The sequence below is a fragment of the Ornithodoros turicata genome, chromosome 7 (assembly GCF_037126465.1).
Source record: "Ornithodoros turicata isolate Travis chromosome 7, ASM3712646v1, whole genome shotgun sequence".
Classification (NCBI taxonomy): Eukaryota; Metazoa; Arthropoda; class Arachnida; order Ixodida; family Argasidae; genus Ornithodoros; species Ornithodoros turicata.
Genome location: NC_088207.1, coordinates 22,852,064 through 22,879,485, shown reverse-complemented (window position 1 = coordinate 22,879,485; position 27,422 = coordinate 22,852,064). Strand labels below are relative to the sequence as shown.

At 44.7% G+C, this 27,422-nt stretch overlaps 1 protein-coding gene across 2 annotated transcripts; it reads right to left on the bottom strand.

The window, feature by feature from the left end:
• Positions 1 to 13,608: 13,608 nt before the first annotated feature.
• On the bottom strand, positions 13,609 to 18,218 carry LOC135399690 (uncharacterized). Of its 2 annotated transcripts, none has more exons than XM_064631424.1 (3): positions 17,897 to 18,216; positions 17,657 to 17,773; positions 13,609 to 13,899 (listed from the first exon to the last, which is right to left on the bottom strand). In XM_064631424.1, the coding sequence occupies exons 1-3, from the start codon at positions 18,053 to 18,055 to the stop codon at positions 13,747 to 13,749; spliced, it is 429 nt and encodes a 142-aa protein (XP_064487494.1). In that variant the 5' UTR covers positions 18,056 to 18,216; the 3' UTR covers positions 13,609 to 13,746. The 2 variants fall into 2 exon arrangements, with proteins under 2 accessions (XP_064487494.1, XP_064487493.1); XM_064631423.1 differs by lacking the exon at positions 13,609 to 13,899 and adding an exon at positions 14,929 to 15,351 and having other exon boundaries at positions 17,897 to 18,218.
• Between the last annotated feature and the right edge of the window lie 9,204 nt (positions 18,219 to 27,422).

The window sequence follows — 27,422 nt, the reverse complement described above, 5'->3', positions numbered from 1 at the left end:
ATTTGCGCAATATGGTTGGTTGTGATACTACATTATTCATTCTAAAATGACACAATGGCTTTGTAGGCAATCATCGGATGCGACTCAATGTGGCTTCTACAGTTCAGTGGCTTAACAGCTTGCGACAAGTTGGCTCTCCAAGACGCCGTCACTGCAGTAGATCTGGAAAATCTATAGAACACATCCTTCTTCACTGTCCTACCACTGCACTACCAACCTTCCCGAACCACACTATCAGGGTCTCTTAATCAGCTGTATTCTCGCCCCTCTCACTTTGTCAGAATGTTTGCAGAATGTTTGTCAGAATCCAGCCCACCAACGCTATACCCTCAAAGCACTTCTGACCTTTATGGATACCCTATATAGGACGTCGGTCTCCACTGTGAGGCCATTCATTATTCCATTCCACCGCACATTAGCACTAGCAAATGGGGTAGAGTGTTCGCCCCTGTCGACGAAGCATCCCAATCATAATCATAAAATAAAGTAGCGGTTCCTGTTAGGCAGCAATAAGGTAGCAATGTGAGGGAGAAAAACGTTGCTTCCAGCACCCGTGTGTGGGAAATTTTCGGCGCACGTTAAACAAACCCAGGAGGTCGAAATTATCCGCAGCCTATACCTCCAGCACGTGCAACATGTAGCCACACAAGAAGTGTGAGTGGACCCACCTTGCGTATAAATATACAATTGCTAATTATTATTAGACACGAAACAGCCCGGGAAAAAAGGTGTCAGGAGGCTTACGTGTGTGTGTCGTCCATGTTTGCAACCCGCCTCGGCTAAGTCTCGTTGTTTACGATGTATTATTACTTATTAGACATACCAATGAGCTCTCAACGAGGAACATTGCTGCAGTCGACGCTATTTCGGAAATTTGCAACTGGGCTGTGCCGCAGACAAATAATTGGTGATTAGGTGAAAAAGTATGCTCTTCTGGCACACTGTCTGTCTAGACTCCAATTCTGCAACAGTAGCGACGGGCAAGGTTTCTTGTCTGTCTACATAGCCCAGCCAAACGCAAACTATATAGGCAGTGCAATACCAGCCAACTTTCGCATACGACGACCGACATAGGGGAAGATTGCGTTCCACCTACGTGGATCCCCCCTTAGTAAAGGGGACGTCGTAGCGCAGGCTGGAAGCGTCAACCGGGAGACCGTTTATCCTTGCCGCAAGAAGCGTGACGAGTGGCGCGCCTCAGCTGCGAAAGGGCTGCATTCTCTGTCACCGTTCCGTCGCCCTCCACGAGAAGTCATTACGTGTGACAAGCCGTCAAGTCATTGCCAACGACAACTTCTTGCTTGCGAACTTCTTCCGACTGGTCTTGTAGATGGCGATGATGACAGCAGATGCCCACAGTCATATAGAGTGCACTCAACCACTGAGGGCATTGTCAGTGTCCTTTCTTTTGTTCTTCATTTTTGTGCGTAGAATATGTGATGATGATGATGATGATGATGGTAGAAAAATAAGATGGCGGTAGCCCCGGACAAAAAGGCACCATACGTTCTTGGGCTTGTCTCGACAACAACAACAACAACAACAAATAAATCATGACTCGACAGGTTGCTAATGTCTACCTCCTTTTACCTATTGAAGCTTCATACACCTTGCCGGCGCTGTGCGACAGTTACAATAATGAAAAAAAAAAAAAAGTCAAGGTAGGTGACAAGTGTTTTCCAGGCATGGCGATACCAGGCGCGGGTCTAGGGAGTTCGTATGTCCTCACCCCTCTGGTCAGAAAAATCGATCCGCCCCTGAAAGCAACGTTGTACGCGTCGTTAGTGTGCGACGTCGCTGCTTACGAGAAAGCTTTCTTAGTTTGTTGAAACTCATTACGTGACAAATATTTTATGCATCGATTCATGACGAGGTCGCCCTTTACGTATTCGGTCAACATTAGCCTGCTCCAGATATTGCAAATGCCACGTCGTCCTCAGTAATATATACAGTATCAAAAAACACTTTTAGAGAATGCGTTGGACGTCCCGCGGGTCCCAAATTCCACGGGAATAATCCCAAACAAGAGCGTAATGGGAGGGAAAATCTCACAGGGAAGGAAACATCTGACCACAAGACTCCTTCCATGGGGTATACCGAGCCTGGCAGCCCTTCGTTAACTTTCCTATGTCGCCAGCTATGTGGCCAATTCGGACCTGACCTTTCCTTGTTTGTTTTGCTTTGTTTGTGTGTGTTTAATAAATCTTCATATCCCCTCTCCCCTCGGCACTGGTCTCAAATGATTGTTCGAAGACGACAAAGACACGAAGACACACTTTTCACACTTTTGGTAGAGAAGTGATTGATCCAACTACGGTTTCCTCCAGTTGACACGCACGAATCCACATGAAAAGCGCGTCCCTCAGGATTTGCCAATAGCAGCAAGCTGCGTCTTTTCTGTATGCGAAAGTTAGACGCGGCAACGGTATCACACGCCTAGCATTTCAAAGAGGACAGTTAATGAAACATGTTCCTTCGTGGACAATGACGTCCATTCAAACAACAACGACACTCTTCAGAAGCGTAACTGGCATAACTTCATACGTCGATTAAATAATGTCAGTTGATGAAACAGAACGAGCAGTGGGATTCTAGTCCCCACCCTGCGATTTCCGCTCAGAGGGGCTACCAGTTACACCCTCACGTCCTCCCCTGTCCCCCACTCCTTCCTGCTGTCCTCTCTCCATCTGTCCACATCTGTACGTCGCTCATAGCCACAGTTGCTTCGCTGCGCTAACAAGGAATCAGAAAAAAAAAAAATACCCTCTCATCAACCGCGCTGGTCTATTCTTATCCCACTCCTATCCTTTAACCGAAATACGCAAATGAGCGTTATAAAGTTTCACAACAAGTAAGAGGCGCACACCTTTCCAGAGCCTTCGCACATACGTTAGTGGTCACAAAAAGGCGTGCGCCCTGCAGATTTTATCGAGAACGTGTCGTAACTGTACCACCTTGCGCAATTATCCGCCTTCAACACGATATGTGGTGAAGTACAAAGCAGAACTTGACGCGATGCTCGCTGTGCCACATTATTTCGACCCAGGTCCGAGGTCTTGAAAACGCCAAACCCCCGGCACGCCATCACGCCGCAGCGTATATTTCGTTACTGCATACCCGAAGGGCATGCCCCGTCCCGCAATCCACAGCCATACGCATTCTCCCCTGCTTCATATAAATAGTCCCTTCCGGAATTCAGCTCCCGCATCGCATATCCATCGCAAACGACTTCTCGCCTCTTTTCCCACTTTCCGTCGACTTTATTTATTACGAACGACTGCGATGAAGGTATGCCCCGCCAACAACAAAAACAATGGCACAAAACGAGAAAACGTATAGCGTACACATTAGACGCGCGCACCGTATAGCACTATTCCTTCGCACGCTTCGTTTGGCGGCCGTTCCATAAGACCAGAGGAAAACAATGGAGTCGAAAGACACTGCCGTCGTCTGCTTTGAAAGATGGCCCACATAACAAGAGGGCCACGCGTCACATTGTTGGTCACCAGTCCTTCTGCTAGGGTCTTATTCTGGAGCCAGGGACGCATTTTTTTCCCATCCAAGAAGGCTCGTTCTTTCCTCCCATCAGGGGGGATACAATTCTGTTTTTGAGCGAAGACATGTTGAGCACCTCCTCCGATTGTGGGACCTATTTTGGTTTATTGTGGAATTCCGTATATTCTGCGACGGTCTGATGCTCCGAGTTTTTTTTCTTCTTTTTTTTTTTTTTCTTTTTGTGCGACCTTTCTGGGCTCGCTGTTTCTTCGCCGTCTTAGCGGAGCCTCTTTTATTGGGAAGGTACGGAAAAATTGCCGTCTTCATTTCATTTTTTATTTTATTTATTTTTTGTGGCACGCGCGGCTTTCTGTGACGCTTACATTTTGTTTTGTCTCCTAACGCCCCACTGTGGGAGAAACGTTTTGAGTGCTGGGCGAGGAGTGTTTGTCTACAGTTTACAGTCTTGGAACTGATCGCCGTGGAGGGGCGCGACAAGATTTACGATGCCCGAGATTGACATAGTTTACTGTCTCGAGGATCGTATACAGCATCGAACGTGCTAGGTTGAAGTGATGTCTAGCCACCCAGGTGTGAGACACAGGCGGGAGTATCTGGTGAGCGAAAAATCACACCAACTGTCACTCTTTCTTATGATTCGTACACTCTAAAAAAAAAAAAAAAAGAACGGTGTACTTTAACTCTTTTTTCTTGCCACATACATCACTCCCTTTTGGAGAGTACAATTACTCTCAAAAGAAGTCTCCTCGCTCCCACAAGGGAGTAACATTTACTCCCTCACTGCATACCGGAGAGTAATATTACTCTCCGGTAGGGAGTTAAGGCGTGGCCCCACTCCCTAAAGGGAGGGTAAAAAGAGTAATTGTACTCTCCAAAAAGGAATGATATGTGTGGCAAGAAAAAGGTGTTAAAGTACACCCTATTTTTTTTAAAGAGTGTAGATCCACGGTGCAATATATCGCAGCTATACATTCACAGCCATTTAGTGACACAGTAACTGCATTTTGTATAGCCAGTAGTGACGTCAATGTCAGCAGTTGCGACCTATTTGTTCTGGCGACCATGGAAGCCAATCATTCGACACAATAGCGATCTTTCGCAAACCTGTCATAAGGTGGAATTCCAGTCACCAAGAGGCTAAGGAGAGCGTGAATCCCCCCAAAAATGTTTAATATCGCGACAAAAGAATGCGAGCGTTCGTATATAAAGGCTCGTCGTTGCGGTCTGCACTGGCCCAAACCTGAGCAATTTTCCGCCAATCTAGGCAGGCAGACCGCTCGAAGCACCAACGTTCGTGCAAGCGGGCCACACAACAAAAACCGTATTCTGTTTTCTCGTGTCTGCTTCACGTTCTCATCACCACGCACACAGGTGGCGCTGCCTACAACTATGTAACACGATCTCGTCATACAGTAACCTTCTTTATTCTGCGTGTGCCGAGCGAAGCGGACACAGAAAAAAAAAAAGTAGGTTTTTAACTAAGATATGTCATTTATAAGGCACGGGGTTGGAATTTTGCTTGACTTTTAGTATTGTTTGTAGAGTGCAGGACAAAAGTTTACGGAACACGCTCCGTCACATTCCTCCCTCAGAGTGACACACCATAGCAGCGAATGGGACCGTATGGACTTACAGGCATGTACCTATGTAACCCAGCAGCAATGGGCAAAGTATACCCCAAAATTATGCCTAAAGTAAAGTACCAAGTACCTGGCGTCATTAGTACTTCAAGTAAAGTACAAAGTACTCGTCAAGTACATTGCCAATTTAATTTGTATAACTTTGCATTTCACTGTTTATCTGTGTCTTGCGTTTCTGGCAAAACTTTAGGGAGCATTCTTGACAAATGCTCTGAAGCCATAAAGTCCTAGGTTAAGTGCTAACCCGCGAATATGAACTTAATCAGATGGCATAATTTGCAGTTACATGTAGAGAGGTAATCAGTCACCTGTACCGTGATTATGCAAAATAGTATTATACCCTGACTGATCCAAGATCACCCGCCTAGTGCGATGTTCCGGTACTAATCTTCTGCTATAACAGGCTAGGAAATTTCAAGGAAAAAAAAGTATAAGCCAACAGAGATTTTATATTTCTGGGCATTCTTAGATGCTTTTGAAATAAAATATGTTTAAAAAAAGAATATGAAGAAAGTAGAAAAGGGTGAAGCACAATCTAAGCCTTCATTTTTATACGACTGTCGAATGTGAATAATGTAATGCAATCACACATTGTGATATAAAATGATTATTAATTGTCAATGAAGGAAACAATATATAAAAAAAGCATAGAACCCTCCATTGGGAGAACTGAAATAACAACTGACCAAGCCATTGTGCTGCCGGTTGCAGTGTCATAATGTGTGCGTGTCTTTGCATTACATTCGTTTTACATGGTTATAGAAGCGATGATACTTTTTCAACATTTCAAGCCTCTCAACAATAGACTTGCTCCAACAAATATGCTCTTTAAAAGCACAAAAATCATTTTTGGTAAAATGTCAGACTGGGACTGTTGGTACCACATCCTACTAAAAGTGCTAAAGTGATGGCACGAAGCTGAAAACACACAGATAGCGCTATCTGTGTGTTTTCGTTTTCTTGGTGTCATTTGCTTTTTTTACAATCTTTTGTGACTTTTTGTCTGCAGTCCAAGTTTGGGCACTTGAGAACTTGATGGGAAAGTACTCGGAAAAGAGTACTTTAAGCACGGTACAAAGTACAACGATTTAAAATGCATTTAAAGTAAAGTACAAGTACACAGAGATGTACATAAAGTACTACTTGAGTACTTGGTACTTCAAGTACTGCCCATCACTGTAACCCAGTCACCTGTTTGCAAGTCCGTACGGTCCCATTCGCTGCTAGCGTGTCATCCTGTGGAAGGAATGCGCCGGAGTGCGTTCCGTAAACTTTTGTCCAGCACTGTACGAGACGATATCATTTTAAAATACTGTAATACTTCAACCAAATAGGTATCACCAAGGTAGAAGTTTACTCATGGCTAAATAGGTATCAGTCTGGAAATTTTGAGGCAGGATAGGCCGTATTTTGTAGTTTTATGACGCAATCGAAATGACTGGGCGATTGCAGAAATTCATCATGTACTTAACAATCCAGCAAGATTACTTTAAGTTGTTATCGTGAGCATGCAAGCGAGTTGAGACTTGCCATAGGCATTATGTTTATACTTTGACAGCTGCTGTATATGACATATGTAACATCTTATACTGTCTTATGTAATTTCTCCAGGACTCGTGAGATGTTTCCCAGGACACAGCGGTACTTATGGCTGTGTCCATAACTATGCTGAACACAGAGTGATCGCTCTATCAGGTTTGTCACTTCTCATGCGGGCTAGACTGAGTTTATCACCTGCACTACCAACGTCCATGCCGTCAGTGCTGGTTGCTAGATATGTCTTCAAATAATTCCTCTGAACCAGACATGTACAAGATACTCAAAAATGTATTTAAGATAAGATAATAAATACTAACGTTAGAATGTAATTAAGATAGAGTATAAATACATGAAAATTAATGTAATTAAGATAGAGTATAAAATACTTCATAAAGTATTTGAAATACAATTAAGATACTATTTATCCTTGAACGCAAAAAGTTACCAGTCAGTGGTCAATGCGGCACGTCGCCGCTACGTGACATGAATCACCTAAACCCCGCGCACTACGCTGACCGCCGCTGTGTGATAGGAGTCATCTAAACACAAGTCCCAAAAAGATGGCAAAGAGATACCACATTACTCCACTAAGTATATGTGACCCAGAACAAAGCAAACTTCTAGCATGTCCCTGCTCGGCGAGGTCAGAATTCGGCATCACCATGGCACACATAATAGAACCCTGACTGGCCAAGGATTAGTACACACGGGGCAAGATCTCTAAATGGGGACTTCCAAGAAGGGCCAATGTCCGGGTCAAGTTCAAGGGACTCGGGAAATTTCCACTGAACAAGCAAGATAATGAAAAGACGAGACACAGAAAGTCTGAGAGGGAGATCCAAAATATGTAATTAGAGTATTGAGTAGAAAATACCATAAAATGTATTTTAAATAGAGTACAAATACACAAAACAAAAAGTATTGAGTAGAGTACCAAAATACCGCAAATTGTATTTAAAATACAGTATTTTAAATACAATACTCCAAATACGTACAAGTCTGCTCTGAACCATTTCATATTATGCAATGCTGGTCGTCCATAGGACGAGAGCCATTCATTGGTATGTCTCCCCTACGCGGCCTGCGGTAGGTCTCGGGGTCGGGCTGATCTTTGTCTAGCGCATTGAAGGCATTCTTCTTGCGGAGCTAGGCTTGGTACTTCGCGCTCCGTCGACTTAGTGATAACGAAACATCTTCCGTCTTGTCAGGACCGGGACCACCCGCGGTGGCTGTATTTCACAGGTCAACCCCTTTTGCGCTGTAGGTGTTATAGCAGTGCGGGCCCCAGGCCTGGTAACGACAGCGACTTGGAAGTCTAGTGGAACGAAACGTATACTAGAACAACAACGAAACGAAACGAAAATGATTTTCCTAAATGAGATCACGGTTGTGTCTAACAGCTCATATAACAAGGGGTGGCAAAAGGCAAAGCAAATGAACTGTCGACGGTGCGTACATGTAACTTTTTCTACACTCTTAAAAATGAACTTCACCGCATAGCACGCTCCTAGCCAACCATAATCTCGAATGATATCGTTATCTGCCCTAATTTGTTGAAAACGGTAGGCGTACGCCTTTTTTGTGACAATTATGAACAGCATAAGTGTCACAAAAAAGGCGTACGCCTCCCGTTTTCAACAAATCAGGGCAGATAACGATATCATTCGAGATTATGATTGGCTAGGAGCGTGCTATGCGGTGAAGTTCATTTTTAAGAGTGTAGATAACGTGCGTCAGTCGCAGTACTGAAGTACTACAAGGAGCAGCTTTATTTGACCCTGTCATGAATTACGATATGCGTCCTCTTAAATGACAGCATCAGAATTGGGCAGCCTGTACGCTTAGAAAAAAGGGTGGGGCAGTTACACCTTTTAGGATATAATAGTTGTCGCATATGTTGCGCCTAAAAGGTTGCAAAGTTCTATCTGCTACATACGAATGATAGGGTTACCGATTCGGTGAGCGAGGGGGGGGGGGTACGCCTTTTTGTAGCAATTTGGATATATGATAATTGCGTTTAATAGCCTTTATAAGGCGCTATGTTGACCTAGGTGGTAAATATAGAAGTTAGTACCTTTTCTCACCCCCTTTTCCTTAGAGTGCGCACGTCCGGCACGTTTCGTACCATTATGCTCACAGTATAGACGGCGCACTTTTTGCAAAATTTCACTAACCAGCACAGGTATAACGACTTGGTTATGGTCGAAATGTCTTGTAGGTGTTGTACGTAACGCCGTTACAAGTAACCGCGTTACAGTAACCGGTACATTTTTTCGGCATTGGACTGAGGATCGCGATACTTTTTTAAATTGGTACCACCGGAAAAGTATTTTCGTTACAAATTTATGGTAACGTGATCTCCGTATCGTTAGCGATACCGATACATTTTTAGTGCCCCACCCTTTCTTCACCGACCACTTTTCTTACTCTTATTCATTGTGACCGGTCGGCCTAGCGTTCGACAGGTGTTGAGTTGAGAAGTAAAATGGAGAAAGAGCCGCTCGGCAGGAAGCCTGTGGACTAGAGCACTGCACGGACCGCATTTTAGGCCCAGGCCCGGCCCGGCCTTCCTTTGATTTACCCGCACGGGCCCGTCCCAAGCCCGAAGGATTCAAAGTTTCTTGGCCCGAGCCCGATGAAATTTATAGGCTACCCGGCCTGGCCCAGCCCGGCCCACTGTAAGAGGTTGTAAAACTTGAGCGTGGCTAACTACGAGAGGGGTAGCGCGTGTTCGACCTAGACTCGGCAATATACGGACCCGGGCCCCGCAGGAGCCCATAGCGGTCAAACCCAAGCCCAGCACAGGCCAGCAAAACGAAAGCTTTATCCGGCCCGGCCCGGCCCGGCCCACGGGATCACGTCACGAGGATATTCCAAGACATAAGCCGAGGGAGGTTTAAAAACACATCACCATTTAACCACTAAAATTCATGATTTTTCTATGTCAGTCCAAGTCGGTTTAGCGAAAGAAAACCAGAGATCGAGAAGTTACCCGTCAAAAAGAACTCGCTACGAGTTAAGTTACCGTGTGAAAAATGTAACTAAGTTAAAGTAGGACTCTGCAACAAAATCACCACAAAGGCTGTGTGTATCCGTAATCTTTGGGATGTCAAGAACACGTGTACGAAATATCTCGGTCCAAAATTACGCAGATTTTGCTCCAACGAATTATTACGAAGCGAGCGCTTCGCCTCTGTGAAGCGAGAGGGCGCTGAAAGCAACACACTGCTGACATTATCTCGCATCCCGCAAGAGAGAAAGAATGCAGGCTTGGAAGCAGACGAGAATGCTGGGTGACGTCACGGAATCCTCCTCCGGCCGAACCTCCGTAGTATGGAGCTCAGTTTTCCGCTCTTCGCATTTCAGTTTCGGTTTGCTATTGTCATCATTTACGAATTAATTATCGCGCAAAATGAATGCGAATGTTGTATTCGGTCTCGAGGGGGTGGTTCGTGTTTGGTGTGATGCTCACCTAACTTTTTTCGAATCCTTGCGAAGTCTCCCTTTAATAACGAAGTTCTTCGGCCTGAAATGTAACTCACAGTAACGGAGTCACTTGAAAAAAAAAAAAAAGAACGAGTTACTTCCAAGTTACTTTGGACACAAAATAGCACTACACAGGTGCAGCGCGAGTGAGCAGTTGAGTTAGACCTTGTATTGCCTGCGGAGGAGTGCAACGCGCCTAGACCGTTTTCGTTTATATCCAACAATTCGAACGCTTTGCATCTTACTCCCTGTGGTCGCTCAATGGTCGCATACTGTCATTGATTGAATATCACGCTTTATGACATAAAATGCTACGAAAGAACCGAAGAGAGAGCAAGAGAATAAGTGGACGTGAGTAAAAAGCGAATTAAAAGTAACTTGGAACTTAGCCTGAGTTACTTGGGCAAAGTTACCTGAAAAAGAAACGAGTTCCTCTGAAAGCTACCACGGCGCAAAAGTACCGAGTTAAGTTACAAGCTATCAAAAAAGGAACTTAGTTACAGTAACGAGTTACGTCGAACTCTGACGAAAACAACATTTTAGCGTCCGTTAGGCTTAGCAAGGCGAACACGAACCGCTTGTTGGTTAGTTTATTATTAGGTCAGACCAAGTTCAGTGCTTCCATTGCTATGTCCAGGAAGTAGTATTTTCCGCGCGCGACAGTGCATTTTATAGTCAGATAACATTTACTTACACAAGTTTATTTTGCAACGGAGATTTCCACCCCTTTATTTCGAGGTACACCCAAGTTCAGCTAACATAAAAAAAGTCGAGTATATGAGCGCCATAAACGAAAAATAAAATCACATAACATAAAAACGCGAAATAAAATAACACACCCTCCCAGGGCGCGCGTTGCTCCCTGGAACTTTTGTAAATGGCCTATTGTCCGGTGAGCAATTGTTCTGGATCCGGATCCGCCAGAGGAACCCGAACCTTGCCGAGGACAACAACAACAACTACATGGGTGACAATGGGACCTTGCCGAGGAAATGGAACTCTTCCGATGACATTTTGCCTACTACCTGGTGTACTACAAAAAAATCGCTTACCTGCGGCGCATTATCAATGTCGGTCTTTTGCCAAATGTTTGTATGTTAATGTGGTAGCATAAAAATAAATAGCTTAATGTAGCAAAACGCTGTTGAAAAATATTTTATCAAACAGTCTTAGTGGTAAAGAACGGTGTTAAGCACCTCATCCCGAATTTAAATTCCCGTGACACCATTTCAACACAAGTTTTCCACGCAAAAACAGAGAAGAGGGCACTCTTTTGCTGCTCTTTATCCAGCGTTATAGTTGCAACTCAGATTTTCAGAGGAAAAGTAGGAAATTCGAGAAAAAAAGAGTGAACAGGGTAAATTGCTAACTCGCGGGATTCAGGCCTGCGACAAGTTTATGAACAGTTTGATGAACTTATTCTGAATCTGTGTTCTTCTGTTGATGCGAAGGTTATGCTTTTTTTTTGTAACAACACACACAAACACACTTGTGTGGCACTCGTAATTATAGACTCCTACTTTGGCTTCCATAGGGAAACCTGCATTATCTTGAAATAAATAAATGTCTCGCGATTGGCGTGCTGTCCGAACCATCGACGTCGCGATATTGGTCCAATATTGGACCAATATTGGGTCAAGATGTTGTGCTGCTTGGGCCATCAGGTGATAAAATACTTTAAAAGTACATCTATAAATATATTTAAAAAATTTAAAAGTAAACACCTTGGCCCAATATTGGTCAATATTGGTCCAACCTTGGACCAATATTGGGCCAAGATTTTGTGCTGCTTGGTGAAGCGCTGTCTCTGCATGAAATCTCGTCCACGTAAAACTATAGGCGCGCTCCTGAAAGTTCGAACTATATTCAGGCTATTATTCGATAGGAAACCCGTGATGTGCAAATAGAATAAGGAGGTGTTGCGTTAGGATTAGAGAACACGAGTTGGACGTGAGCAGGTTAGGAAAAATTATGGGCTACATAAAATGGCAACGGGAGCGATCTGCTGTTGAATGCGAAATATGCAAGCTCAAGGATGCTCCGCCCTGAACAATGTACACGGCTGTTAAAATACTGTCTAAAATAATGAAAGACACTCCTCACCATAATAACGAACGGGCAGTTCTCTTTTCGCAGTCAGTTCACGAAGATTAAGCATCTTATCAGCTCCTCTAAAAAATATAGTTAAAAAAATAACACGTGACCTAGGGAAGCACAATTAAGCGCGGGGGGGCATCTATAAGAGACGTCTCAGTCAAACTTGACGCACCCTCTTGCTGTAAAAACTTCCGTTCTGAGCATTTTATGCGGGTGTGTCTTAAAAGTAACAATATTTCGCCTTGAAACTTCTTGTTGCGACAGTTATACGCCGCATGGCGCCGTCTGCTGCAACGCTGATTGACGGATTGTTTCGTCTCCGCACACGTTGAGACGATTAGAAGTTTTCTGGGCGTTTTTCGGATGAGCTGCTTTTCTGTCACATAAATATAGCGCTTTCTCGAGATGCCAATCAGGCAAAAAGAAACATTCACCTTTTCATTGCTTCTTGTGTCGTGGACGAGTGATCGTCTTATTTTGTGGCATTCATCGCGAGCACATCGTTTTCGCTTAATGCAATCTCTTATCTCTTCACCACGTGAGAACGCCACATGAGAACCATTCCAAATGATCTCGTTCTTTCCTCGATTTGTTGAAAATGGCAGACGCACACATCCCAAACAACACCGAATATCCTCTGGATGTACGAGTAATGTCCTAACGAATTCGTACGTCCTATGGATATCCCTCAGATATCCATCGTACGTACGAATCCGTTAGGACATGATTCGTACATCCAGCGGATATCCTGCGTTGTTGGGGATTTAAGTTATATCAAAAAACGAGAAAAACGTGTGCTCCTCTCTCTTCTCAAATCAGGAGTAATCATGTGTTAGATCACTCTAAGAATGCTATGCGCAGAAACCCCTCCTTCCTTATCATCCCAGATATGTACTTTCATCTACAGTCGGAAAGGATAAGAACTACTTTCGATTGACATGCGAACAAGTTGTCGTATATGGGGGTGGGGGTGGGGGGGGGGAGTTCCGGGATAACGGTTCCGGGAACGTTAGGCAATATTACAAGCTGTAATGCTGACATCTTGAAGCCAAAATGAATAAAGCGTTCAACTTTTCATGCCGACAAATATGTGAATGCACCTCTGTAAGCAACAGTGCACTGTCGATTTTGCTTCATTCGATATCAATTAAGCCGAAACCGACGTAGCGTTCGTCATTCATAAAGCATGAAATTGACACCCAAAGTACAAGAAAGCGAGTCATTACAGTTCCTCGAGGAAATCAAGCAAACGGTTTGGAAGGAACTGCATTGTTTATTTGCTACTTCTTCAATATTCTACATTCATTAGAATTCCACAGAGGCACAGAGCTTGATTGGAAACCATTTAAAGTGTGTCTCACAATTTTACACTACATCATCTTTGCGCTTCTTGATATAAATATATATCTTTTGTCCCGATTGTGCACCACATAATTACTGCCCTCAACAGCTGCTCTTAAAGAGTCAATCACTTCTCTTTTTTCTTCGCTTCCTTCTTCGTATCTTTCTTCTTCTTATCTTTCTTTTTCTCATCTTTAGTCTTCTTCGGTGCTTTCTTGTCTTGACGTTTCGCCGATTTATCCTGGCTTTCTGTGTCGTCGACGCTTTCATTAGCTTTCTCCTACAAACAAGCACGTATACGTACCGATGAAGTGAGCTCACCTTGTGGTGATGACTTTATAAGTTCTTACGTTTCTGTCCTCTTAATATTAAGATATTAAGCAATAAAGCCGAAAATTGATTACCATATGGGTGATTTAGCACGACAGATTCACAAAAATGTTCACTCTCACTGGTTCCTCATCATCTATTGCTTTTGTTGTATTTGTTTATGTATTGTGATATTTATATCAGCATGCAGATAGATCTAGTTGCTGTCTCAATGGCCGTAGATTATTTGATTTCCAGTGAAGTTTCCAAGTGAAACGGTGTCTCTTGGCGCTTTACCTAGCCAATTTCTTTGTGAACCTGTTGTCAACCTGTATTGAGGCTGTTTTCTTTTAAAGTGTTATCACTTAGTAATATTGACGTTTGTTTTTATTATTCTGTTCGTGCTAGGTGTGTTACCTGTGCTGCCCTAAGTCTTCAGAATGAAATATTTCGGAATCGATAGTCCATCGATGTGCATAATTTTTCACCCTACCGTATTGGCCATGGATTCTTTTCCAATGTACTGGGTCTGCACTCTTAAAAATGAACTTCACCGCATAGCACGCAACTAGCCAACCATCACCTCGAGTGATACCGTTATCTGCCCTGATTTGTTGGAAACGGGAGGCGTACGCCTTCCGTTTTCAACAAATCAGGGCAGATAACCATATCATTCGAGGTGATGGTTGGCTAGGAGCGTGCTATGCGGTGAAGTTCATTTTTAAGAGTGTGTACACGCTTAAAAATGAACTTCACCACATAGCACGCTATTAGCCAACCATTATCCCGAACGACAACGTTCTCGCCCCTGATTTGTTGAAAACGGGAGGCGGAGCCTATTTTGTGGCAATTATGCACGGCACAGAATAGGCTCCGCCTCCCGTTTTCAACAAATCAGGGGCGAGAATGTTGTCATTCGGGATGATGGTTGGCGAGGAGCGTGCTATGTGGCGAAGTTCATTTTTAAGAGTGTAGGTACCAAACAGGAAAAGCCTAAAAGCCCTGGACGATCACTATAATTTAATGATCAGCAATAATTCGATGGAAGTACAACACAGCTGCATTCAACACATACGTTTCTCATTTTCCAACCACTACAGCAAAAACGAACTTCGGCAGAAGACACAATAAACGTCTTCAAACATCAGCGAAGCCGCCCACGTTGCAGAACTCGAGGGCGCTTGAGGGATTCGCAGTTCCGCATCGTGTGCAGCAGAGGCACAAATGACTGGCAAATTCCTTTATCCCGTGCGTAGCGCTGATAATAGCATTCACGGTCTCGATACTTGAAAGCCGGCTCAATCCGGACACTTCGGGGAACTATCGAGTGCAACGAGACATCCGGGCAAAAGTAGACAGCAGGACGTCGGTGGACACAGGGACGACAGCGTACGCTCCGTTCACTGCGGGCTCCCGGACAGCACTGGCAAGACCACACGGCAGAACATCACATCACAGACCAACAATACAGGGCGCAAGGAACATCGTAGAATAGCTAAGCTGCTCAAAGACGAAAAGCTATAGGAAGAGCAGAGCAATCTGTTCGAAAACTTGCACAGCATCGTTCCTTTAGGAACAAATCATGTAACTGGCTGGCATGTAGCGACAAGGAACAAGGATCAAGACAGGACGGGTCGTACTCACGTAACGAATTGAGCGTTGCATAGATCCAAAGATCCTAAGATCTTAAAAATGAACTTCACTGCATAGCACGCTCCTAGCATAATCCCGAATGATATCGTTACCTGCCCTGATTTGTTGAAAACGGGAGGCGAAGGCTTTTTTGTGACACTTATGCTGTTCATAATTGTCGTAAAAAAGGCGTACGCCTCCCGTTTTCAACAAATCAGGACAGGCAAGGATATCATTCGAGATGATGGTTTGCTAGGAGCGTGCTATGCGGTGAAGTTCATTTTAAGAGTGTACACTCTCAGGACAGAACCTCACCGCGTACGTAGCACGTTGTTCGCCAAACATTTCCAAGAATGAAATGGAATTCCGCTTCTGATTCGAAGAGCGAGGCGTGCGTGCGCCTTTTTGTAAAAATTTGGATATATGATAATTGCTACAACAAGGCGTACACCCCTGTCTCTCTTCAAATCAGAAGCGACAATCCTATCATTCGTGGGAGTGATTGGTGCACAACGTGCTATCCGGTGACGTTCTGTTCTGAGAGTGTAGCGTAAACCGGTATTTATATGTGACTCAGATGGGTACCTCCCCCTGATTTGAACAAATCGGGACACAGAATGATATCAATAGGAATGATAGTTGGCTAGGAGCATGCTATGTGGTGAAGTTTCGTTTTAACTGTGAGCGACGGTGGTTTAGCTTCCGTCCTGCACTCTTAGAAATGAACTTCTCCGCATAGCACGCTCCTAGCCAACCATCATCTCGAATGATATCGTTGTCTGCCCTCATTTGTTGAAAACGGGAAGCATACGCCTTTTTTGTGACACTTATGCCTTTCATAATTGTCACAAAAAAGGCCTACACTTCCCGTTTTTAACAAATCGGGCAGATAACGATATCATTCTTGATGATCGTTGGCTAAAAGCGTGTTATGCGGTGAAGTTCATTTTTAAGCGTGTGGAATTGTCGACTGTGTGGCTGCAAGTCAGTATTGACGCACTAAGTCAGTGCACATAAGTTATAGAATTGACCCCGCCCCCACACAAGAATCGTTCCGCGCGTGCGAATGTAGTGCGGCGCGGCCAAGTGGGGACTGGGAGAGAGAAAGGGAGAGCAAGAACTACATCGCGAAGCGGAGGCGTAGTGCAAAGGCTGGTAGCCAATCGCAGGAGCCGTCCACGGATGAGTGGGCGGTCCCCTATTGTAAACCAAGTTGTCACTGACTATAGGTTCTATGCAAATGCTTACTCAGTTAAAAAAAAATTGGTTTAACTCAAGCAACGCGCCACATTGTAACTTAAGACGTTGTCACATTCCTGCTAGAACGTTTTACAGTATATAGCGCGCTGCTTGTGATCTGCATGATTTTGTATAGGAAATGGGGAATATCCGCATAGGAAATATTTGTGCAACCCCATGTGCATGCACCGGCTTTTTGTGTTTTGTTTTGCACGAGGCTGCAGGTGGATAGCCTACATTTTATTGCACAGAGAAACGCAATAGTCAGGAGTTTCTGCACAGAGCTCTATGTATCCACTCAACTATACACGTATCCTCGGTGTATTTTAGCCAGACGGTGGTCAGAGCGTCATTCTGTTGCCCACAGTCTGTCTCTTAATTTTTGGACACTGCTTATTTTGATACCTATCATTTGGAAGTGAGCGTACTGCTTGAGAAGGTATTTTTATATGCTTACTGAATTTTTGTTGCTTTTTGCACATTTAGCGATCTATGTTTACGTTGTATTCATGACGAGCTTTCGGTTCAAACGTGCATTATATGTCTACTCAAAGAAATAAATGATTTATCTATGCATATCACCGACCGCTTCAGAAAATCAATCGACGTCAGTCGTGTGATTCGTGGGCTAGTTCGACTCTGACGCGCGAAACGAAGATGATAAAGTAAAGTACGTTAATTATCTTGGACCATTTCTGCCTATCTACCAGGTTGGCTGCCTACGCCCTTTGACAAGTAAACAACGAAATAATCTATACGACAGTGGCTGATGATTTATGCGTGTTGTGCGTGTCCCCATGTATTTTGAACATTTCCGTCATGCATCAGCTAAACTTAGTTACCAGGGCGGTACTTACAGGAGCTCTTGCTGACTTGCTTTGTGAAGGGCCTGCCAGACCACCTGAAGTACTCTTGTCAGCATTCACATCTCTGCCATGCTGCGCCTTCTGGGCCTTCGCGTCCTGGTGCTCTAACTGAAAGGATTCACACGGTCTTGAGTCCCGTGTCGTTAGTTAGATCTCCTCCCCCTATTTATTGTATCAAACTTCCACTCGTGAAAAAAAGAGAAAGAAAAGCAACGAAAAACAAAAACTCACTTTTTCCCACCAGTCGGGTTTAACCTTGTCTCGGTACTCTTGTACAGATTGCTTGATGCAGAATGGCTTCGGCGGTACTCTGGGTACATAAGGCACAGCGTCGAGTACCGGATGGTGGTCGACGTTGTAAGACGTTGGTTCATAGCGCGGCTTCGGCATCTCTCGGGTACTCACGTTTTAAGAGAATTACCTGCAGAATTTGATAAGCCGAGAGGGGAATTTTTGAGATAGCTAAGAGCAGCTGGGGTCAGACGGTGCAATTTTTGTCCGCGGTTATGTGATCACATCTTTGTCTTTACTTTTTCAGACACGAGCGCGGTCAAGTTTCCTTCCTCTTCGTAAACCTGTAAGTGCTTGCAGCTAAACATCCTGTAATTAATAACATGAATTAGGGGTCGTAAATCGTCTTCTGCTCTCCTAGCTATTATCGAATCTGACAGAATGAAAAGGGAGAGTGTGTCTGTTCAAAGGGGGGCTATATACCTCCATAGGCAAATACCTATGGAGGTATAGCCACCATTGAACAGACGCACTGTCCTACTTGATGACAATACATACACACGAAAACTACTAATCATGAGTGAGTTACATCGCATTAAAGAAAGGAAATGTAAAGGTTTTGAGGTATGTCAGGGCATCATTAAATATAGATTGGCAGATTAGTCGCACGGAATTAGAATATGTTCAAAAATTCAACCGAGGGGGCGCTACTGGAAATTTGGGGTGAGTTAAATGCAAATCACAAGAGTGTCGGCGCTCTTTTGAAGCAGATGATATAAAACACACTCGAAAAACAGAACTTTACCGCAAAGCAAGGTGTGCGCCAACCATTGCCGCAAATGATACGGGGTTATCGCATCTGATTCGAGCAGAGAGGGAGGCATACGCCTTTTTGCGACAGTTACCATATATCCACTACGAAACGTATAGCGACGACGGAGGAAACAACAGAGACACAAAGCACGGTGAACGTCGAACTTGCAACATTTATTTCAACCTAAGAAACAAAGAAAAAATAAAAAAATAAAAAACAGGACCAACAGCGCCCTCCAGCACCCGAGGGACAACATACCTCATCAGCAATACTGCTATCGATGAACATTTTTTGTTTGTGCGAAAGTAAACCATATATCCAAACAGAACACTCACATTCGATGATGATGACGTGGGCGATTACAATATAGGATGATATGTATCACGCCCGATTTGTCGAAAGCGCAGGGCGTACGCCCTCCTTTTGACAATTAACATAACAGCGTAAGTGTCCCAAAAGGGTGCACGCCTCCGAATTTCAACCGATCAAGGGGCAGAATAAGGCCCAGGTTCGAATCCTGGCGTCAGCTCCTTTTTCCTGAGATGTTTGATTTAGCAGAATGTTCTGACATATGTCGGCACAGTTCCCTTAGAAGGCGGCCCAGGACTCACATTCCCCCGGGGCGTCAGATACGTGACGTTGCCCGCCTCTGGAGGCCGACAACGGCGAGCCCTTTCATCCCCACCACCACCACCTCAGAGCCGTATATTAAAAATGAATCTGGCCACTAATGGGTCATGCCTATACTTGAAGCTCCACCCACTTTTTCAGCTTTCCGACCAATGAAGTCTTGGAATATGGGGCGCTATCAATCAGCCTATCCTCACTATTTGGCCCCTTATTCAACACGGGCAGCGGCATTTTGGGTGGCAAGTGGATTGGATGGGATTGAAATGAAATACCTCTCGCAATCTGCAAGAGTAGTGGATTGTTAGCGCAAATTTGATGAACGCCACCTAGGGAGCGTAAGGCACGTCGGGAATTGTCGTCTGCTTCCGTCGTTGTACCGTTGCCGGCAGAACCACCTGCTGGGACACATTCTGTTGTCGGTATGATTTTCAAACAAATCTACATGAATAGTTGGAATATAAGAGGCAGGAATGTTTATATCCATGAAATCCATCAATTAAATATAAGATTGTACAGCACAGTGCCGTTTTGGTTACGATTTCGCTGTGATCGCCGTGTTCACTAGGCCTAACATCGGCGACAGAACGTATTATTTTCGGTTAGATATCGATGGATGAGCGTACGTTGAAACGGATTTCCAAGAAACGTATATGAAAATGTACATTTGCAGCGTAAAATCAGAGTAGTCCGTGAAAATTTTTTGTCGCGAAATCTCCGCTTCACCACGGTTTGTTTTCGTCGCCATTTTGGGTGGCAGTACACTCTTAAAAATGAACTTCACCGCATAGCACGCTCCTAACTAATCATCATCTCAAATGATATCGTTGTCTGCCCTGATTTGTTGAAAACGGGAGGCGTACGCCTTTTCTGTGACAATTATGAACAGCATAAGTGTCACAAAAAAGGCGTACGCCTCCGGTTTTCAACAAATCAGGGCGGATAACGATATCATTCGAGATTATGGTTGGCTAGGAGCGTGCTATGCGGTGAAGTTCATTTTTAAGAGTGTAAGGTGTCATGGTGAGCTCCTTGGTAAAAAGCAACCCAATCAGAGGAGCGAAACCGTGATTGACAGGTCGAGCCTCTTTTTGTGACTCCTCCCAATGGCCAGACTCCCTTTTAATATACGGCTCTGCACCACCTCTGTTTTTAGAGACCCCTTGCGCACCTCCACCCTTCATCCTTCATCAGTTTACTTCTTCTTTTTTTTTTTTTTTTGCTATGATCGTGGCGATGCTCCTGTGTCGCCAACAACGCCAGGCAGAGTAAGACCCCACGCCCTCCTCCGTTTTTAGAGTGCAGCGTTGCACTTGAGTGAAAAAAGCAACGAGGCAGAGTTTTAGAATTCGCCGCAGTTGTTGACACTGTGACGGGGACATTAAGAGGATCCGATAAGTTAAGTGTAGAGGGAATTGTGGCCTAGAACTTCAAAGAAGATGCACTCATTTGTTTGACTCATTTAAGCAGCCGACAACAACGAAATATTCAGTGAATTGCGATTCATGCGGTGATGTTTTGTTTTTAGAGTGTGTACACTCTAAAAACAGAACTTCACCGCATGTGCACGTAGTGCGCCAATCATTGCCGCGAACGATAGGGTTATCGCTTTTGATTCGCGGAGAGAGGGAGGCGTACGCCTTTTTGTGGCAATTACCATATATCCAAATTGACACAAAAAGGCGTACGCCCCCCCCCCTCTCTCCTCCAATCAGAAGCGATAACTCTATCATTCGTGGCAGTGGTTGGCGCACAGCGTGCTATGCGGTGAAGCTCTGTTTTTAGAGTGTACGTATGTCGTTCAAAGATATACCGCATGACGAGCTGATGGATTCGGTGGAAAGCGTGTTGTCATCAGTGTACATATTTAGGCACTAACGCTCTTGACCGCATAGCACATAGTATGCCGATCATCATCGCGGATGATATCGCTCTGTCTCCCGATAAGCTGAGAAAGAAATCGTTATCAAACGATACGATTCTGAAGGTTGGTTGGCCTATAGAACGATTTATACGACGAAGAGCGCTACCTGTTATAGCGCCTAAAAATTCGATCTCTAGCTCACCAACAAATTTACAGCTATATTTACACCGTATACAACAACGGTGGCCAACAACGGTGGCCAACAACGGTGAGCCGATTCCGTCATTACCCCCTCCTCCATCGTTTTTTAGAGTGTATGCACAATTGCTTGATAGGATAATGCTTATTTATTACAATTTTTTTCGAAATTTTCGAAACCATACGCGAAGTTGTCACACAAACACACACACATAAATGGGATGCGAGGTTGTCAGACAGGAACACTCTTAAAACAGAACTTCACCGCATAGCACGCTCTGCGCCAACCACTGCCACAAATGATACGGTTATCGCTTCTGATTCGAGGAGAGGGGGCGGTGTACGCCTTTTTGTGTCAATAATCACGTTGCGAAATTGACACAAAAAGGCGTACGCCCCCCCCTCTCTGTTCCAATGAGAAGCGATAACCCGATCATTCGTGCACTGTTAAAACAGAACTTCACCATATAGCACGCTTCTAGCCAACCATCATGCCGAATGGACAAGATAATCTGTCCCAGATAGGCGCCTCATCCCATTTTCATCAAATCAATGCACAGAATGATATCATTCGGAATGATGGTTGGCTAGGAGCGTGCTATGTGGTGAAGTTCTGTTTTAACAGTGTGGCTACATATGTTTAGTGCAGAGCGTGCTATGCGATGAAGTTCCGTTTTTAAAGCGAACGACACATTTCAAAGACACCTTGGCCCAGCTTTCGCTTTCGCCATAACGACGGTGCATTACACACCACATCATCATCATCCCATTTATGTATGAATCTCGTCTGTGCCTGTGACCCTATGTGAACGTACCTGCCAAAATTAGAAACATCAAGCGACAAAACTGCAAGGCATGTTTTTCGCAACGAGGAACAAGCAACGAGGCAGCTATATCTAACGGATTGCACAACATGAACGTGTTCCTTTTGAAAGCAGGCATACAACACGTGCTTCTACGTCAGTAGCTCCGTAAAGATTACGACGAACAGCATTCGGTTGGCTGGGTCTCTCACTCTCTCTCCCCCCGCAGGGACCGGACACGGTGGCTGGCGACGCACTCGTAAATCACTGTTGTTGTTGTCCGGGATTAGTAACTCTGCTTTTCAACGCGCGCAGTCCTCGTAGCATGTTGCGTTATTTTTCTCGGTAGCTTCGTCTAACGGCACGCTTTGTAAACCTTTATAACGGGCTATTCAGAGCAGCCCGCTGCAAACCGTCGGTTGTTGTTGTTTGAATAGTCTGCAAGAGAACGATGACTGCGTCACACAGTGTCCTACGGGGGCAATAAGGACGCGCGGTGTAGGATTTTGTTTACACCTTTTGGGTGTAAATGTCTCGTTGTACGGCACACACTTTTTTTGGTGTAGGTTTCACGCCGTACAGAAGCGTGTATTCTATAAAAAGCACCATTTCAGAATGGTGGTGGTGGAAGGGGAGCTGCGTTCTATACTTGAAACAACGTTTTAGATGGTTGTTTTGAAAACACGTGTTTCAAACAAACACGTGTTTTTTACAAACAAACAAACGAATTAACGTGTTTCAATGCTGTTACTCCTTCCAGTACAAGCTGCCGAATGAAAAAACAAACAAAACAAACAGGTGTTTACCTACAAAATCACCTCCTTTACACGCTGAAATATTGTAAGAGTCGTCGATTTTGTGTGGAACATATTTTCGCGTTTTTGTGGAAACCATAGTTGACGCGGGAACTTAAATTCGCGGAAAACGCGGGCCCATGTTTCTCGGTATTCGCGAATTTTTGGCGCTCGCGAAAAGCGCGAAAAATCGTTCCGTGCGAACCCCCCTCCGCACTTTTGCAGTGCGTGAGAGAGAAAAAAACGCGAAATATTACGCGGACAGAAGCTTAAAGTGGTGCTTTTGTGATGCCGCTATGTAATACACTGTATTAGCGGTGCTCTTGTTTCCGACAATACCACCGACAATATTTCGTTTGGAATTACACATTAGCACCGCATGGATTCCGCATGCAACCATGTCTGTGGGTGGTGTGGGGCGTATACGCCTGTTTGTAAGAATTAACGTAACTCCACAGGTGTCACAAAAAGTGCCTCCCGTTTCGAACAAATCAGGGAGCAGAACGATGTCATTATGGGATGGTGGTTGGATGAGGGCGTGCTATGCGGTGAAGTTCTGTTTTAAGAGCACCACCACCCTTTCCACCACCAGAGCCCTTTCAACGCCACCACCACCACCACCTGTTTTAAGAGAAAGGAGGAACTGTGTCAGTGTCTGTCTAAGAAGTCTGAGACACGTGCACCGGATGTCGCCAGTGCAGCCAATTAGTTCAGTGCGCGGCAACGAGGAAAGCCCTGTGATTGGCTTCCCCCAACGAACTTCCGCGATGATTGGGCAAACCGCTTGAGGAAACCAATGACATGCCTCTACGCATCGTGTCCCTCTTTGCGAAGGAAAGAAGAGGGAAAGGGCAAATTGCGGTTTACTTTACGTGTAAATCACAAACGAGGCAACGGATGATCCCGTTCCTTCAGTGTCGTTGTCAAACTGATTGTTTCTTTCATACTGCGATGAGTAACGTTTGCACTTTGCACCTTTAACTTTGCTTAACCTTTGACCCATCTTATTATACAATGCTGAAAAAGACTCTTAGAAATGAGGGGGGGGGGGTCGAAGTAGCTTGCCGTTGTTGGCGATGTACTGCACTCTTAAAAATGAACTTCACCCCATAGCACACTCTTAGCCAGCCATCATCTCAAATGATATCGTTATCTTTCCTTATTTGTTGAAAACGGGAGGCGTACGCCTTTTTGTGACACTTATGCCGTTCATAATTGTCACAAAAACGGCGTACGCCTCCCGTTCTCAACAAATCGGGGAAGATAACGATATCATTTGGGATGATGGCTGGCTAGGAGCGTGCTATGCGGTGAAGTTCATTTTTAAGACTGTATTGCGTTTGCATCACATAGTAATTATTGATGGCAAAACTGAAAATGAGTAACAATAACAACAACAATAGATGGTGACGATGAGATGGGGCTTTTCACCGAGGCGGTGCGGTACCCTACTCAATTGCACGCGGAACATTATATGAAGATGATGAAAATGAGCATCAACAACAACAATAGATTATGACGATGAGATTGGGTGTTTCACCGCGGTGGTGAAAATGAGCAGGCACACATATCAACACTGTAAAAAGAGAGCTTTACCACATAGCACGGCGAATGCCAACCATTGCATAGTACGATGCCGTTGTCACTCCCGATTTGTGGAAAATGCGGGGCGTACGCCTTTTTGTGACAATTAATATAAATGCTTAAGTTTTCCACAAAGACGCACGTCTCCCATTTTTAACCAATCAGGGGTACAGAACGATGTCATAGGGGAGGGTGGTTGGCTAAGAGCGTGCTATGTGGTGAAACGCATTTCTAAGAGTGTACGATATAGTAAGATTTCGAATAACGGCAAGGACTTCCGCTTCAATGCCAATACATATATAGTGTACAGGGTGTTTCACGAAAATCCCCCAGCTGAATAATTCCTGAACAGGTGGTGCTATCGAAGAAATTTCTTTTTGGTAGAGATCCTTGGGACATCGGCCATAAACTGAGTAGTGAAGGGCTCATTTGCATACCCTCACTAATTAGAAAAACATCTCAACTTTTAACTTTTACTTCGCACGCTTACGGAACCTCTGTTTTACGCGTCGGGACCTTCAGCGAAAGATACTGCAAGAAAAAAAACAAAAACGCATCGACACTTAGTGATTTTTTCGAGTAATTAATTGGTTTCGGTTTACATATTTCTTGCGCGGAGCAGTGCACCAATGCGCTCTTTGGATCAGCTATCCGGATGTCAATTTCGTGTTCATCCGCCTGGTTGACACACGGGGTTGACGGAAGATAAGGAACAGCCGCAAAACCGCAGGAGACGCTTTTGGTGTTCCCTCTCCTTCTCTACATTCTTAAAATGAACTTGACCACATAGCACGATCCTGGCCAACCATCATCCCGGATGACAACGTACTCTCCTTGGACTTGATAAGTATGAGAGGCGTATACGCCTTTCTTTTTTTCTTTTTTACCAATGATGCCGTACATAAGGACAAAAAGGAAGGCTCCGCCTCCCCTGTTCAACCAATCGGGCGAGAACGTTATCATTCGGGATGATGGTTGACTGGGAGCGTGCTATGTGGTGTAGTTAATTTTTAAGAGTGTACGGACTAGTTAACAGCGCTCGCGGCGCATTCGTCATCATCCATGATAACAGCACGCTATCTCACCTACGGAACGACAGAACCGGCTGTGCTGTGTCCCAGTCGCTTTGAGAAGGAATATCAAAGCATCTCTGGCGGCTGTTCCTAATCTTCCGTCACCCCTGTGTGTCAACCAGGTGGATGAACACGAAATTGACAGCCGGATAGCTGATCCAAAGAGCGCATTGGTGCACTGCTCCGCGCAGTAAATATGTAACCCGAAACCGATTAATTACTCGAAAAAAATCACTATGTGTCGATGCGTTTTTTTTCTTGCAATATTTTTCGCTGAAGGTCCCGATGCGCAAAACAGAGCTTCCGCAAGCGTCCGAAGTAAAAGTTAAAAGTTAAGATGTTTATTTAATTAGTGAGCGTATGCAAATGAGCAGTTCACTACTCAATTCATGGTCGATGTCACAAGGATCTGTACCGAAAAGAAATTTCTTCGATAGCGCCACCTGTTCACGAATTATTCAGCCGGGGGATTTTCGTGAAACACCCTGTATACCGGCAAGGTCAGATGCATATTCGTGTACGCTTATTGGACGTATCTAAATTGAACATTAAAAAAATCGTAAGAGTAAGAAAGATCGAAATTGATGGAGATTTTTGTCATTCGATTCAGTACGCGGAAACGTGATGATTTTAAACTATTTTTGCTATTAGTGTAGCCAAAAATTTGCTGGTGGCAACAGATATCCATAGTTGTAGGAAAATTTCCCCTCATATATGTTTCCATAAAAGAGGTGCCCGGACCAACACATGGGATGCACAAAGTTAACACGGCTGGGTTGCCTGCACCTTTTCGCTATGTTGCAGATAGGGTTGCCACCTTTCGGAGTGAAAAATACCGGCTGGGGGAGAGGAGGTGGAATAGATGGAAAGAGGAAAGGCTCATGGGAAAGGGAAAGTGGGTGAGGGACGTTCTAGCTGGCTCGACACAACCAATAACAGCTTTGCACAACCACTGCTCTTGTCCCCTCCGAACACAAGATGTAATGAATAACAATGAAAATAATAATAACAATGAATAATCATAATAATGAATAACTAAGAAAACGACTGGTGACTGTGGAGTTGGGTCTGTGCTCCAGATTTATTCAAGCTGTAGTGGAATGTTGAAGGGAAAACCCCGTAAAAGCCCCTATGAAAGGTCTTGAGCCACAAATACCGGCAAAAGGCTGCCGGTATTACCTTCCAACCGGCAACCGGCAGACCGCGCAAATAACCGGCCGTGCCGGTATAATACCGGCCTGGTGGCAACCCTAGTTGCAGACCTGTAGACCTCTCTCGGGAGAGAAACAGACGACCCTTATCTCTTCATCCAGGTTATTTAAACCGCCGGAAGCAGAGGAACATGACGCACCCTTTCGGAACACAGAAGCCCGAGCAGGAACCGTCCAGGAAACAGTTATCCAGTGTTAGCAGCAGATGGTCCGAATCCGTTGACGACTGAGTCCTCTCCGCCAATCGTTGTGTCCCATCGGTCCAGACGACGATGAATCAGCGTCTGAGTAACGGCCCGCACAACAAAGCCTACCCTTTGGCCAGACAACAACAAAATAAGCCGCACTAAATAAGGGCAGCTCCCTCATGTAGCGGACTCGCAGTCGAAAATGATGTACGCCCGGCAAACAAACAAAGGGTTTGTACGAACGAGGTTTAGACGGACTGAAGGGAGGGGGGGGACCCTGGTCGGAGGGAGCTGCTGGACAATGACCGGGTTTGACCGTGCGTGACTACGGGTACAGCTACGGCTTCGTTTTGTCGTGGGAAGGCACACA